Raw genomic sequence first — 17232 nt, forward strand, 5'->3', positions numbered from 1 at the left:
AGCGCGTGTTCTCAACGATATTAATAGGTCTGCAGTTTGTTGCAATCCACTTGACAATTGTATCAGTCAATATGTCTGACGTAGACTTACTGAGTCCCTGATGCTCGTGAGTGGTTTGTCGCAAGCTGGGTGATGCGTTTGCGAAAGTGCTAGCAGCATCCCCGACTAACATATGATTTGAGTCAATGTGATATTTTAAGCTGGAAGTGCTTCGGTGAAAAGAAAAAAAAAAAAAATATATATATATATATAGGTATATTTGCATGAATCAAAACGGCATATTCCCTTCTGCGATTTCAACTTCTTATCCTTGTCAAGTAAACATATTTTGATTTTGTGAAATAATCCTTACCAGTTGATAATAAACACACTTGTTTCCACATACTCACAGCTATAGCTTATAAAATGGAACCAGCCAATATTTTTGAACTTATAATGTTCATTTTTGGTTACACATTATAAGCAGTATTTTATTCAAGCAGATCCAAAAAAATAATAATGAAAGCATCACTAGAGCCAGTTAGTTCTTCTTTGGGAGACCAAACATTCAGCTGCAGCTTTTACAAACTTGACTCCTTGAGTGAAAACACATCTTCATAAGTTCCCACAACAATTTATTTATATGAATTTATTTATAGTGGCTTAAAGCTTAAGATCAATACTTGCAACGTCCTGGTCTCACAGTACACAGGAGTATGCTGTGACCAGGGTGTGTGTGGCAGAGAAGATAAGCTAACAGTAAGGAGCTGGTGCCCTACACCAGTTGAGTTGAGTGGACAACATCGGAAGCATTGCTCATAGTTTGTAATAAAGAGTTACTCTGAGCTGGAAACGCTGCATCCTTTGCAGGTATGTTCAAGGACCAGATCAAGAAGTACATCACACATCACAGATAACATTTTTGTTAGCACTTTATTCTTAAAACAAATTCACAGTTTACTTTTTTACATTCTAAATCTACTTTTCTTGCCCCACTGATATAATTACTTATAATCTTGTGCATGCTGGACACTCAATTGTAAATCTTGATATTGTCAACTCTGCCACCTCCAGCTTTGTCTCTTGTTTCTGTCTCCAAATCAGCACTCCATCCATCATAGGAGGTCTTACTACCATCTTGGAAACCGTCCCTTTCATTCTAGCTCCAATATCCTTCTTTCAGAAATCACCCTGACACTCGTCTTCACCCTCTCCACCCTGCCTGAACTTTCACCTACAGCTCTGTTGTGCATTGTCCATTGTTTTGAATGGCTGATTCAAAGATTTAAATGAGTCAAAGATCCTTTATCGTTTCCTTTATTATGCAGTCACATAACAGAATTGTGTGTGGTCAGCTTAACACCAACTAGTATACAAAGCACAGAAAGATACATAATATATAAATATACAGAACAGGAAAAAACGGTAGCATTGTAGTTACATGTTTCAAAGTGCAGTTGCCCTGTGTGTGTGTGTGTGTATGCACAGGGGTGATAGAGTTCATTGTTCTAGGGGGAAAAGTGTGCTTCAGTCTAATGCTTCTTGCTTAAATAGTCCTAAACCACCTTCAAGAAGGCAGAGGGACAAACAGTCATTTACTCAAGTGCGTGGGATCTGCACCAAAGCAGCTGGCTTTCTTCTGGACACAGCAAGCATACACAGAGTCCAGATCTGTGAGAAGATTTTCCACAGCGCCCTGTGCTGTTCTCACTACCCTGGCCATGTCATTTCTGTCCTGTGCCGTGCAGCTGCCATGCCATACTGTCATACTACAACAGATGATGCTTTCTGTTGCGTTTCTATAGAAGTTTGCCAGCAGTCTAAAGAGCCTTTGCTGGGCCTTATTTACATTGATGGTTTATCAATGTTTCAAGTTTTTGCTGCACAGAAATTCATAGAAATGTTCACCACACTTTTTACTTTAATCATTTTCATTTAAAGGATGATTGAATTCCACATTTACAAGGTCAAAAAGTAGTCAACATATTCAATTAAAAGAGAGACTTCTCCACTACAATCGTGACCTTAAATCTATCAGAGCTTTAACACAATGCAAATGCAGACAACGCACATATTGCTTGTAATTAAACATGGAAGGAACCTAAAACTGGATGCATTGATGCTCTGTTTTAATCAGCTGAGCTTTGTGTATTTGCCTGATAATTAAAAGTGTCTTTAGGTGTCTTGATGTCACCTCCTCATGTGGACCTTCAGTGGTGCAGTCTGTATAAAGACACCGACCATTTAAATCACCTTATTTTACGGACTGTTGCATATAAATAAGTATCTCCTGTTGGTTGAGTGTGTCGAGGTTGCTTTGGAAACTTGACCTGGGCATACTCCACTTCCACCTTTTTCTCTGCCTCTGCCTCATCCTCGCCCTCACCCTCATCCTCATATTCATCTTCACTCTCAATCTCCACCTCGAACTCCAGCTCAATCTCAGCCTGCAAATTCACTGCTGCTCTGAGCTCCACTTGGTCATCCTCTTCATCTGCAGAGTAGTAAGATCAAATTAAAACATTAGTTTGACTTCTGATTTTCACTGTCATTTCTGATTCTGACTAAAATCACAAACACAATGCCTTTATTATCCATTTTGGAATTTACATGACAGCTGCATCAACATAGTCTTAGCAAGAATATTATACTTCTGAGTGAAGTAAGTAAAAAGGAGGTTTTGTACCTTTTTCTTTTGTAGGTTTGTAGTTTTGTTTTTTCCTCTGATCAAAGATGATTGCTATACCAATAACTAATAAAATTAGCAGTGCTAAGAGAACACCACCGATCACTTGCAAAATACCTGCTTCTGAAATAAAGTGACATAAAAAACAAACAAGTAAACAAATGCATGTTTTTACTAATTTACTAATGTACCATTACCGCTGACCACTTGATTTACTGATGTGATATCACTGTTTTACTGATTGCTCATTTTAATTGAATGTACCTCAAACAGTCTGAGGATTTATGAAAGTACAAATAATCAACAAAAACTAATTATCAACCTTTTTTCATCACGTTCTCACTCACCGCAGGTAGATATCCTCTCCTCTTTGGAGACATTACTGACGTTGTTCCTGACTGAGCAGACCAGATGTCCTGAGACGTGCTGTTTCAGGGTAATAATGTTAGTCTCATTATTTACAGAAAGGAGCTCAGCATCTGTCAGTGTGCGTCCATCCAGAGTCCAGCTGTACTGAAGACTGTCCCCTCCCTCAGAGGAGCAGGACACCCTCATCTCTCCCTGGGACAGACACTCAGAGACCAGCAGGACAGAGGACACAGGAGCTGAGAGAAACACACACAGATGAGTTAAATCTTTAAGTTGGCCTTTAATGAAAAACAGCAAAAGCAGAAAATTCTAAAGCTTACTAAAGCAATATTAAATTTCTATTAATTTTAATTAATTCCCTTCAGGGAAACCATTATAAAAGGAATTACCTTGAATAAACAACTGTAAAGTCCACTCGCCTGATGCTCTTCCATCTGAATCAAAGGTTTGAAGGGTATAATTACCACTGTCATTCCTGCTCATGTTAGGAATCCTATATGTTCCATTACTGGGAAAGTAATGCTGAAGGACAAATCTTTGTCCTTCAGCATTAGGAAGAACTTTATTATTTCTGACATTTAGTATTTTTAATGAATTTTTCATCAATTGGTATTTTGATGTCTTTGAGGTATTGTCCATCAGTTGGATGTCCACATTTCCACCTAAAGATCCATAACACTGAGCTCCATGCTGTTTAATGTCACAGCAAGTTTCCAAACCTGCAAATAAAAAAAGTAAACAAAAGCAAAACTGTAAAATTTTGGAGTATTCAGTCCCTACCAGAAGGATTGCAGCAGCTTTTGCAAATGTTTACCTAAAACAATCGACTACTGTCTGTCTCACTTCACACTATGTGAAGAAATATTTAGTGCTCATGCCGATGAGCACTACACAGGTTTATGACTTAAACACAGCAAGGGTTCAGCGCTATTTTGCTTGTGCTGATCTTTTTCAAAATGAAAATTTGGAAATTCTAACTGGAAAATCGAAAATCAAAAATGAAAATGAAAAAAAAAAGACTGGATTTAATTTAGCTGCTGTAGCTTCAGAGTTCTGCTGATATGCATGTTGAGTTACTGTCACACTATGATGATAATGAGGATGTGACACTAAGCCCATTCTTTTCTACAAGCATTTAAAATACCTGCTGTAAAATAAGGCTATTTTAATCCGTTATTAAGTGATTTTTCCAAAATGGAAACTGAGAAAAGCAAAGCTCTTGTAATCTTTTGTATTTTGACCTTTTACAGATTATTTAATGATCTAATTTCTCAAAACTGTTTTTTACAGCATATTCATTTTGAAAGGATCTCAGAAAGGGGCATCAATATTTAAAGAAAAGCAAGCAAGTAAGTGGAAAGGTGCAACACACATCACATTAGCTGACACAGCACTTGGGCACTGAGCATGCAGTGATGGGAAGGTTACTTTTAAAATGTATTCCACTAGCCCAAACCAGGATCTTTTCCTAAAATGAAACAAGTGGTTTTAGTGCTTGAAGCAAACAAAGAGCTGGTGAATACAGAGCTAAATGAACCGCCCTACACAAAGTTTACTAAAACCGTCATTGTCTTTTACAGCTATGTGCAGCTTAATAGTAACAGTTTGGTTCAGTAAAAAAATATTAGCCTGTATGTGAAGATGATTAGACTTTTATTCAAACACAAACTAAGTCTATGCGTTTGCAACAGAAGTTTCAAATGTGAAACGAGCCACTTGGTTTTGAGGCTGCAGAATTAGGTTAAAAATGCAACAATCATATCAGCCTGTGTGGTTTTCCTGAGCTACCGTTACGCAGTTTACATTGGGGTCGAATACTTTATTATCTGACCTGAATTCAGGTGTCAGGAAATCCACGTTGATACACTCCAAGTACGTCTTTTTCCGCGAGCTTTGCTTTTTAATGGTTTCTGATTTATTATTGTTCTCATCTGTTATTCTTTCCAACCCTATTTTGTGAACCCAGTTATTGAGAACTTCAGCTTTGTTTCTTCTTTGCTTTTTAATGGTTTCTGATTTACTCGTGTTCTTATCTTCTGCGGAGCTCCTTGTTAAGAAGGCTGCTATGTTAGTAAAGATTATTGTTCTTATTGTAATTATTTGCTAAACCTCACCATATCACACTATAGCGGACACAGCTGTGTTAGACACTGAAGAAAAAAACTGAAGAACTACATCTGCTACAGTGCTTCTTTTTCCCACCTTAATGTTTAAATTAAATGCAACTAATAATAATCAATGACGAAGTGGAAAGTGTGCCTTTTAAGTTTACATGGTAGTTACTGGGAAATAAAAGATGATTAATTTATGAATATGAGTAGCGGTCCACATGTGGCAAAAATAACTGGAAACATCAATAGATAGACGAATAATATATCAGCAAATGTTCTGTTCTATTCTGTTCACTGTACATTTGCTCTGTGCATATGCTTATTTTTTTGTCATTTCATCTTCTATCATTTTGTTGCCCAAGTGATGTATACTGTTTAACAGTTCTACTGCCATATAATGTTTACATGTCTGATTATCTTTATAATAACTTGAAAACTATGCAATAAAGGATAAGTAATATAACTTGCCTTCAACTTTGCCATTTTCTTTAACATCCAGGGTGAAAACAATGTTTTTTTCTTGGACTCCATCTGAATTAAAGACCTCAATGCTGTATTGACCTGAATCATTCCTCTTCACGTTTGTGATCTTGAGTGTCCCGTTCATAAACTGTAGTCTGTTGTTAAATTCCTTGTCTATCGTTATTTTTTCTTTCTTCAGATTGAACACAGTTATGTTCACCCTGGGAAGCACCTTCAAACACTTCACATCACGGCCACTAGCATTAGCCATCACATCACATTGGATATACACAGTTCCTTTAAGAAGAGGAGAGCATGGGCATCTGTTTGCATTGAGATCACATGTAGTTTCATCAACTGGAAAGAAAGCTGAAAAAGATGCATTCAAAAGAACATGAGCTTATATGAATCACACTACAAATGTGAATGTTTGGTGTTTTTTATGAAGACAATCTTACCATGAGTTCCTCCTGCTAATAACACAACAATAAAGAACTGTTCCATCCTCTTCATATATCAACACTGTGGATTTAATCTTAAAAAAAAAATAAAGATAATAGAAAAATATTAACAAATGCTGAACCTCCTGTGAACCTCAGGCAAACTGACAACAAACAGTAGATGATACAGACAGGGTGTTTTCACAAGAGCAGGAAATAAAGTGACTCACTTCCACTTGCCCACACAAATAGAAGTGACATAGAGAGAAGTGAGGCAGGCTTTTGCTTGTGTGCTGTAATAAACTGATCTCAAGAAATATCCTCAAATGTTAATGATTCTTTTTCCCTCAACTGGTATAATTTGGGGGAATTACCTATGCAATCTATAGGCAATCTAGGCAACACTCTTTACTGGGGTAAAACTTTCAAGTGTCAATAAAGCATTCACATATGGTCTTAATATATATATTTTAAGAAAAAAAAACAGAAAGCAATTCAAAATAGACCAGAGGTTTCTGTGGGGAGAGCTTTGTTGTTTCATGGTCTTTACAGTGTGTGCAGGAGAGACGTCTTTTTATGTTTGCAGGTTTGCGTAAGTTTGCTTTTTGAAAGAAAGAGAAATAAACAATAAAGAAAGAGTGTAAAGTGTAAATACTGAATGGATGCAAATCAATGCCACAACATGAAACTGTGAAACAATGTCCTCTAGACAAAAACAGAAAAAAAAAATTACCCATCAAAGCAAACAGACTCAAAAGTAATAGAACTCACTTACAGTATTTGAATAAAGAAAACAAATGAAAACAATGCAAATTTAAATCTCTCTCTGTAAACGGCTCGTAATGTGTTTAGAATGAATGTGTAATAACACAAGTTTTCAGTGGTAAATAGCAGAATGTCACTGAATGTATTTAAATTAAACACTGCAGACTCTGCACACTGGAGGCTTTGCAATTTTTCACGTACTTTTGATTACTCTCAGTAAGCACGAGGAGTGATGGCGAACATGGATAGAAGAAGACTCATGATTAAGAAACATAGGATGTACATGATATACTTATGTTGCAATGGATGCACACATCAGCAAAGCCTAAGTAAGCAACATATTCAATTCAATTCAATTTTATTTATATAGCGCCAAATCACAACAAAAGTCGCCTCAAGGCGCTTCATAGATACAGAGAAACCCCCAACAACCACATGACCCCCTATGAGCAAGCACTTTGGCGACAGTGGGAAGGAAAAACTCCCTTTTAACAGGAAGAAACCTCCGGCAGAACCAGGCTCAGGGAGGGGCGGGGCCATCTGCTGCGATGGGGTGAGAGAAGGAAGACAGGATAAAAGACATGCTGTGGAAGAGAGACAGAGGTTAATAACAGATATGATTCAATGCAGAGAGGTCATATATAAGCACTCTACTGGAAATGTGAAAAATCATCTATGAGAAAAGCAAACCCTGCATAAGTAGTCTCTGCATTATAGAACAAAGCTGGAACCTTCAACTCTGAGCGGGTTGCAATGAAACTGTCCGAATGTTATGGCAGGACTATTGTTTTACATACTTCCTCTTACTCTGCCCTAAAAATGGAAGTGAGAACTATGTTTATGCACATGCGTCGACAAAACGTCCTGTTTTCCCAAATAAGAAGTTGAAAATATATTGAGCATAGAAGATATAGAATTGAGATATGAGATATACAATTTATACATTTCATACTCTTCAGTTTGAAAAAATGTAAACAGAATAGTTAAGGACAATCCCAATAAAGGAAATTAAGTTTGGTATATGTCATTACAATTGATGTCATGCTGACACAACTGCAGAGAAAAGACTGGAGGAACAGAAAGGAATCACAAAAGGGAACTACTGAACCCAAAATAATCCAAAACTCAGCACGAAACTAAAGAAACAAAAAACAAAGAAACCCAAAAAGTATTGGTGAATATGAATGAACAGAAGACCATAACCAACACAGAGTTAGAACAAATCCGTCATCAAAACCACAAGAAATCATAAACACGCAAAAACTCAAAGCATGGCGTTCTGAACTCAAGTGTTTAGTTTCCTGACTGTATCCCAAATCCCATATAATTTCTGCAGGAAGCCAGTGCGTGCATAGTTATACAAAGGTTTGATATTGTACAAGATCTCCAGCCTGGGTGATTCTTTTCCTTCACTGATGGCTTCCAACACATTATCCCCATCAAGCCTCTCAGTGAGGGACTCATCACAACTTGATAATCCCATTAGTGTGGGGTACCAGTCAGTAATGTGTACTGCTTTGCTCACCCTCCCTTTTGATCAGGCAGTTGGGCTAGAAAGGTCAGATCATGGATGGATTGTCAGATGAGTGTTGGAGTCCACTGTGCATTTTGTCATGTTTGTTTGGATTAAAGGCAGTGTATGGGGGAACTCTGCAGCACTGCAGACTGACACACAGGAGCTTTGTTAGAGGGGAATGAAGCGATTAAATGGCGTCCGAAAGGTCGATGTAATTAATTTTAAAAAGCCAGTGGGTGGTTAACAGTCTTACTTGAGTTGGGAGTGAATGGAGCATTGGAGGTAGTCTAAGGTCACCTAGATTAGCAAGGTTTCTGTGGAAGTACAAAGCAAGTAACTAAGAGAACTGAGAAAAACTGGGTTAGCCCGAAACAGGCATTTGCAGGCAAGGTAACAGAAATGACTTAATGTTCCCTATTATGGCAACTATTGAGAGAAATATGTCTCAAACCTGAATGAATACTAATCACTACCCAGAATGTATTAAGTTCAAGTACTTTAAGCAGATCTGCCCCTGGTATTTATTTAGGTTTGGATGTATGCATTTGTAAAATACTTTTACATGTGGCCAAATTGCTTCAGATTTGTATGTGGATTGAAGCACGCACATGTGAGTCCTTAAAACTTACACATGAATCATTGTACACATTTGTAAAGCCTAGTTTACGCTTGTGGGTCATATCGTACACATTTACAATGCTTATGAGACATATTTCTCTTAACAGACAATGATCCATGATGAGAACTGCTGCAAGCTTCAATCTAAAATACTCCACAGCTGATTACAATGTGCAAGGCAGGTGTGGAAAGCGCTGCTTGTGTGAGACAACACAGGAAGTCTGCACTTGTTACCAGACATGTTTAATTTCCTCGCTGATGTCAGCTTTAACTGACACCTTATAGTTTCTATTTGTTGTTGCGCCATCATCATTACTGGAACAACAATTTATACCCCCGCACAAGGCCAAGGCATCCTCTCCCTTTCTGTTGTGTAAGCGTGTAGCAATTTCACCTAAAAACACTCAACTTTCTTACCTGTTAACCCTTCACACCGTGGGGTGCTTGTATCCTTCTAATGAGGAGTGTATTAACTCTATTATCAGTATAAATTGCAATTATTTTAAAAATGAAACATAATAAAACTTATTTCTAACAATTCCTTCCTTTCACAATGTCAGTTGTGAATCCCAATCATGCTTATCATTTAACTCATCCCTCCAGGATTCCCAGCCAGGTGTGATACTGAGCTCGAGGCCTTTCTCTCCTTAACTTGTACTGTGTCTTCCTTTCAGACAGGAGAGTTACCCTAAGAAGTTCAAAAATGTTGTTCAAGCATACTCAATGATTAAATCACTCACTGCCACCTGATCCCTAAATGATGTCTCTACTGTTCTGGGGATCCTACCCACTCTTCTTCATCTGAATCTCCACCCTTTTGATTATTACTGAGTCTTTTTCTCTCTTAAGCCTGTACTGCCTCTCCCTTTCAGACAGGAGAAATCTGTCTGATATAACAGCATCAATAACGTTGAGATATTTAAAACACCCTAAAGGTATTTACAATGCAGTTTTGAAAGAAGGTTTAATCTGGTGGTTCAAAGCAAAATCATTTGTGAAAGGACCACAAAATTCTCTTTCAGAGTTTCGAAGTGTCAGAAATCAGTAGATATAACAAAGGAACTTACAGCTGTAGTTGTTATATTTACAAGGGAAATGAGGATGATGCTCAAGTTTCTCAGGTGTCAGGAACTGGCATCACTGTATGAAGCAGTCTAGCTGCTATACAGAAGTGCAGGAGTCCAAAAGAATTTGTCAGTCAAGTAGCTGTGAAATTTGTATACTGAATCACTGCTGATAGTGGAGCCTGTCGCACAACATATTTGGGCATCCACTGTCAGCAATATGATCGTATGTCCAAAACTGTCTTTGTGTTTTTGGAATGGACTGAATCGCTGCAGTCCTTTTTAGACAGAGGGACTTACCATCTAATGTGATCACATGACCCAAATAGGTTAATTACTCTGAATCCCACTGTAATTTGGAGAGGCTCACTTTGTGACTGTTCTCAGTGAGGTGTTTTACAGCACTTTAGCAGGCCTGCTTATAAGGAGAACAGATTAATGAATGATTTACATATGCAAAAATGTCTACTCCTCATGAAGGATGAAACCTGACAGGTTTTCTTTAGGCGCCCTGGTTTAGGCATGTCATGTACATCCTGTTGAAGGACAGGAGACCTGCCAATAAAAGTTGGATTTTTTTCCACCTGGTTAGGGATCATCAGATCACAGGTCAGGTACAGGCTAAGCAGGCTCATGATTGAGAAACTGATCAGAGCTGTAATGCCATGGTTCCTGTGACGCTTTAAACCACTTAAACTTGCTTGTATTTAGTATACTGTCTCTAAATCAGTGTGCAGTGAGACTCAGAGTGGTAAATCCCCTTATAAGATGTTGCAAATGGCCCCTTATGCACTTAATTGGCAGGATAAGGAACCTAAAAAACTAAAAAAAAAAAGCTACACCTCCGTCCTCACTGAGGCTCCAAACTGTCTGTGTCATTTGTGCTGTTGTAGTGTAGATCAGATTTGTTTTAGCTTTAAACCTTGAATCTTTATTCAAGGCCATTAAGATCAAACATGGCTAGATGACAAAAAGTGAACAACAAAATGTCACAGTTTTGAGTGTTCAGTTCTTACCAGAATGACTGTGGTAACAGATGCAAATGTTGACCTAAAACAGAAATAGTGGTTTTGTGGCTCCCATCTGTCTCAGTTTAGACCATACGAACAAGTATTTATTGCCATACAGATGAGCATTACACAGGTCTTAAAAAACTTTCTCTCTCCTTCTCGCCACCCATTTTGGTAATAAAGGCTTATAATCATCTAAAACACTCTTAGTTCAATCTAAGAAATGCAGTGAAGCTTGATTGAAATGTGTTACCATCAATTCCACACTCATCGCAATGTGAAGCCATGTCCTTATTTAAACATAGTTTTTCAGATGTTTTGTTTTTTGGAGTTGTGGATTCCCTGGATCCCTCCCTGGAGCACTGTTTCACATGCTACTTTGTTAATGTGAAATATATATTACTCCAGTGTAAATAAAATGCACTGAAGTGTGATCTCCCAAGTCCCTCTTCCCAGAGCACCTGTGTCGTCTGTGCCTTCACACCACAATACAGCCACACTGTGCTGCCATTTCACACTTGTCTAAATGTCATGCTTTGTCTCTGTAATGTTCCTGTTGTGAAGCTCCCCTCACTTGCTCTCCTCTGGTTAAATCATCCGATACTATTTATATGATTTAGAGAAACATGATGCTTTGCATGTAGGTTTTGTGAAGCTTTGCCCTGCAAGCATTGTTTTCATAATAATAAGAACACGTTTTTTTAATAAGAAAGAAAGAAAGAAAGAAAGAAAGAAAGAAAGAAAAATAAGAGATTCACTGACTCACTCACTGAACTTATTTGTAAGCAAATGCAATACCTCTGTGAACCAGTAGAGGGAAACCTGACACCAAAAAGTCTTACTGGGCAAACAGTTCAAATGACACATTAAATGACAAATTTCTGAACGGTTTCTAAATACAAAAACAACAGGAAACAACTATATTAAAGCTCCTGTTTTTAATACATCTCTTCTCACTGGTCGGTGTGTGCTGATGCAGTCAGCAGTGTCAGAGTGCTTCCTCACTAGTGACAGTTTAAGGAGAAAGAGCGATTATTCATAAACAGTTAAAATTACACCAAAAAAATATCCTCTTCCTTTGTATGTCAAAGTAAAAATTATAATGAATTGTTATTGCAGGGAGTAATCAAGTAATGCAGCATTATTTTTAAGGAAAATAGCAAGTAAAGTGTAATACATTACTTTTTTGACTTATGACCCTAACAGTCTACATCAAAATCTATTCAGGGGCTGTTCCTAATACCACTGGGGTAATTGAAGGACTCCTAATAGCATCAACTACAGTCCAAACACAGGTTACATGTTTCTCTGTCAAGTCAACAGGAAACCTTCAGACAAACTCTCCTTTACACAGATGCAAACAGGCGCACCCTACACTGACCACGTTTCCTGTTCGTGACCAGTTTCACATCAAAACATGCAAATTTAGATTTGGTAGGATGTGACTAGTTTCACAGTATTTCAGTACTAACTGAAAGCATTTGTCATTATTGCCATTTCTTGTTATTACTGATCATCTTCAGACAAGAATGTGTGAACTCAGACCAGGCAGGATGTGACTAGAATAGAAATGCAGAGAAAGAAGCAATAAATGTTTAATTATTTTAAAACTTTTTTTTATCAATTATGTTGATAAACTATTGAAGTGAAAAAGACTCCAAAGAGATGAGGAACAACTAATTAATGGCATCATTCAACCATAGCAAAGTCATCAGTATTTATGAATATATGTCTGTGCAAAAGCAAACTGTATTAATATATAGTAAATTAAAATTCAGCAAATGTAAAACAGAAGCTTTATTTATAATGTCATAAAGAGATATTAACACCAGAATAATGGCACTGTCACTACATTTATGCTTAAATGTGTCTTTGGTTGTTTATCTAACATATGAACTGAACAAAGAAAAATCTGCAACATGATTACAGACACGGGACTGGGCTCCATAAATGTTGTTCTGACTTTGAACATTTCCTTGATATTTTTACCGATGCTGATTTAAAAAACACTAGCACCTCTGAACAACAACAAAACTCCAGATATGTGTGTTAAACTTGCCCCAGGGGTATTGTAAGTACAAATAAACTACGACAGTGTTGAACCTGTGCTGTCCCTGTGATCCCAGACTGATGACCAAGTATCATAAATACTGTTGGTATTATTATCTCTATAACAGGTAGTTTGACAGTGCTCAAATTTAATATACTCTAATGTTTTACTGTGTGATATTACTTGAGATGCTATGATTTGGTGCTACATAGTGACATCTGATCTGAACTGTATTTAAATTATGAAGCAAAAAGTGTTATGCAGCAATGAAACCAAATAACATGAAACAAAATGCACTTTGTTACACCAATTTCAAATTAAAAGAGAATCTGCCATTACAATCATAAACTTTGTTCTATCAGAGGTTCAGAGCAGGAACATAAGACTGGATGCATTAAAGCACTTTCAAAATGTGGAAGAACAGTGAAATGTATGAAATTCAATATTTATGAGCTTTGATGATTTGTCTGATAGGAAATCTCATTATATAATAGACCTTTCGGTATCTCGACATCACCTCTGTGGACCTTCAGTGGTGTAGTCTGTGTAAAAATGCTGATCACTTTAATCACCTGATTTTATGCATGCTGACATACAAACAATCGTCTCCTGTTAGTTCAGTGTGCTGAGAATTCTTATCAAAATCTATTCAAAAACTGGTATCTAAATTTTGTTTGTTTGTTTGTTTTTTCTTTATTGAAAAAAAAAGCAAAACCAAAATTTATTTTTTTATATTTGCAAAAAACAAAGCAAAAGAAAAAACAACCGGAATGAACTGAGTAAAAAGGAAGATACGTACCTTTTGTAGGTGTGTTTTTTTTTTTTTTCCTCTGAGCACAGATGACCGCTGCAGCCACAGTTAGGAAAATTACCAAAGTCGAGAGAACACCACAGATCACTGGCAAAATACCTGCTTCTACAATAAAACACAAAAACAAACAAGTCCACAAACACATGTTTTTATGAAGAGAAAAAAATGACATCAGTTAACTTAAAGGTCGATATTTCCTAATGTACCATCAGTCATCACTGCTGGGAGTTTGATTTAAGAATGATTATTAAGATGTTAGTGTCTTATTGTTTGAGGTGCAGGTAATGAAAATGAAGCATGTGGGCAAATACACAGATGATTTACAAAAGATGTTTAATCCACTTATTAACAAAAATTTTATTAATAATGCCCTCACTCACCACAAGTAGATATCTTCTGTTCTTTGAAGACAATACTGACGTTGTTCCTGACTGAGCAGACCAGATGTCCTGAGATGAGACATGCTGTTTCAGAGTGATGCTGGTAACTCATATAGTGGTTAAGAGGTGGAAAGTAACAGAGTAAAAATACTTTGTTACGGTACTTAAATTTTCATGTATCTGTACTGTATCTAAGAACTTTTACTTTTACTCTCTACATATTTTAACATATATCTGCACCTTCTACTCCTTACATTTTCAAAGTATGCTCATTGACATTTGAGGGGAGTATTAATTTTAGGTCACATCTTTTTTTATAATAAGTGCAGGAGTTCATAAGTTGTGTTCACAGCACTTCAGCATCTAGCTCACCCTACAGAAGAGGAGCTTTTACAAAGGCAGTAACAATTTTTAAGTCGCACGTAATTTCAAATGTAAATGTATACATCAGCTCCACAAACTTCAGTAAATGCACAAACTGTTTGTATGCAGTTTGTTGCATAGTGTGTCTGCTTGATTAAAGTCTATTTCACAGGGAGAGAAATGAGTGTGGGATATGTTTTGTAGTTGTAGTTTTTTTCATGACTCATGTCAGAGCTTCAACATTAGCTAAAGTGTTTCCACTCTTATTGGTCATCATAGCTGTTTAATCAGCCATCAAATTACCTTAAGACTACAGTCAGATATTCAAATAATATATTCAGCCCACTGAAACATATTAAATGAAAGCCACTGAGAGGGCGGGAGGTTTTTGTGACCACTTTAATGTACCTCAGAATCCCTTTATCCTCTGTGAATAACCCTGAAGCCTGCAAACAATATACATTTCCTACAGTAAAAAAGGAGCAGCTTGGATAATATTGTGTGGAATGCAAAAAAAAAAATCCAACCAGATGGATGGGGTCTACTACGGAGCCCCACAAGGGACATTGGAGAAAAAAAAATGAAGATGACCTTTTGCGAGACCTCGCAAAACTTTTGCGAGATGTGCTGGGAGTGCGGCGTTCCCCCCAGCTCTAGTGGGCCTCGACCTCCTGATCAGCTTCAAGCTGGTGGGTAACAGACGTCGCTGAAAACGTCGGAGCACTTTTGAAAATATGTGATGTCTTGATAAACCAAGCAGTAATATTAAAACTAAGTAGCATCCACCATTGTTGGAAACTGGAATTGGCTGAGCCACGCTATGAATTCTAGGATATGTTGGGCCACAAAGATACACCGACTCAGTCTTCAAATGCAACCTGTGAAGGATTGCATCTTTTTTGCAAGATGATAGACTAAAGACTAGATTGCATTAATAATTTTTTAAAAAAAAGAAACAAAAACACACACACTGCTGCAGAAAGAGAGACACATAGCTTTAGCTATCCTCTGTACTGAAACACACAGACACACTGGTGTAGCTGTCCATAGCACTAAAACCCATGGTGTAGCTGTCTATGGTGCTGAAGTACATGGATACATTGGTGTAGCTATCCATCGTGCCAAATCACGCAGATCTACATCAGATCTAGAACAATCTACATGGCTATCCGTGGTGAAAACAAAACACTCACTGTTGCTTTAAATAATTAACTCTATGCACTACAAACCACCTACCTTGGGATAGCCAACCAGTCTGTAAGGGTCACTTCTAAAGCATCAAATCCACAGCAACAGTGGGTAGCTCTTGCCAACAGTTTGGTGCCGAATGATTTTAATGTACAGAAAGGGGTTTTTTGTTGTTGTTGTTGTTTTTGGCTGTTTTGAAATCACAGGGGTACAGAGATGAGCGATTGGAGTGGAAAACAAAGCTCATTCTTGGGTGGAATTCATCATTTTTAGTTTTATGAAGTTCATGAAGTTTGTCACTCTTGTTAGACTCAAAGAACACACTGAACTCATAACTATAAAAAGAAATGTGGGGGTGAAATGTATGTTTTATATTTAACTAATAATAATGATCAATAAGCAACAGTAACACATCTGTAAACCAGTAGAGGGAAACGTCACACCTTTTCATACCTATCTGTTCACTTCTTACATTTTCTTAAACAGCTGTTTATCAAAATGGCAGCAAAAGCTTAAAAAATGAATTTGTGGAGGACATCAGAAGGACAGTTAACTGAAATGTTTTAAATACAGAACAAGAAAAAACTCAATTAAAGTTCCTACTTTAATTCTGTCAAATGTTTCATGTCATTACTCTTTAAAATAATGATACTTAAAGGCCTACATCTGTAATTAGAATCATATGAGACAAATACATGAGTATATAATTGTGTAAAATTGTGAGGTTTCAAGTAGTTTAAAATGGATAGTTACATATTTTCTATGGTTATGCTTATATTCAAGTATTAAAAATAACCACAAATAATATTCTTGTTAGGACTTGGAGTAAAGTAAAGTAAATTTTTATTTATATAGCACCTTTCAAGACAAAAGATCACAAAATGCTTCACACAGAAATGCCAAGGCATGAAACAAAAACAGATAGAAAGTTAACCAAAAGCAATTGTAAAAAGATGAGTTTTTAGTTGTTTTTTAAAAGAGACTACTGAGTCCACAGATCTTAAGCTCAGAGGGAGAGCGTTCCACAGTCTGGGGGCCACAGTGGCAAAGGGTTTCTCAGGGTGAAGTTTTCCCCTGTCTCCCTTAGTTCTCCACCTTGTATGCTGTGTGTGCAGTGTTTTGAACAACCTGCAGACTCTCCAGGGAGTTTTTGCTTAGACATATAAACAGTGAATTACTATAGTCTAAACGTGTTGAAATGAATGCATGTGTAACAATCTCCAGTTTGGTGTGAGATACAATAGGGCTCAATTTAACAGTGTTTCTTAGATGATAAAAGCAAAACCGAAGCAGAAATTTGACATGAACATCCAAAGTGAGAGCCAAGTTAAAAGTTTACCTCTAGGTTGCTGATAGACAATTTCACAAATGTCAAAAGGGGACCAAGAGCTTTCGTTGTCTTAGGTGCAAATCTGTCAGG

At 37.1% G+C, this 17232-nt stretch overlaps 1 protein-coding gene across 1 annotated transcript; it reads right to left on the minus strand.

Annotated features, from left to right (window-relative positions):
- Window positions 1-276: 276 nt before the first annotated feature.
- Window positions 277-3934, minus strand: LOC146524556 (uncharacterized). The gene is made up of 4 exons (XM_085133166.1): window positions 3424-3934; window positions 3013-3270; window positions 2666-2788; window positions 277-2473 (listed from the first exon to the last, which is right to left on the minus strand). Exons 1-4 carry the CDS (start codon window positions 3671-3673, stop codon window positions 2229-2231), a joined length of 876 nt encoding a protein of 291 aa, XP_084989292.1. The 5' UTR covers window positions 3674-3934; the 3' UTR covers window positions 277-2228.
- Window positions 3935-17232: the final 13298 nt, after the last annotated feature.

This window comes from Neolamprologus multifasciatus, chromosome 2 (genome assembly GCF_963576455.1).
Source record: "Neolamprologus multifasciatus chromosome 2, fNeoMul1.2, whole genome shotgun sequence".
Lineage (NCBI taxonomy): Eukaryota > Metazoa > Chordata > Actinopteri > Cichliformes > Cichlidae > Neolamprologus > Neolamprologus multifasciatus.

Excerpts from the sequence above, each read along its gene's own strand:
- LOC146524556 (XM_085133166.1), bottom strand. The coding sequence starts at position 3,673 with ATGGACAATACCTCAAAGACATCAAAATACCAATTGATGAAAAATTCA. Across the intron at positions 3,271-3,423 it reads TTTACAGTTGTTTATTCAAG|CTCCTGTGTCCTCTGTCCTG; the intron begins GTAATTCCTTTT and ends TGTTTCTCTCAG. Across the intron at positions 2,474-2,665 it reads CAAACCTACAAAAGAAAAAG|ATGAAGAGGATGACCAAGTG; the intron begins GTACAAAACCTC and ends ACTACTCTGCAG.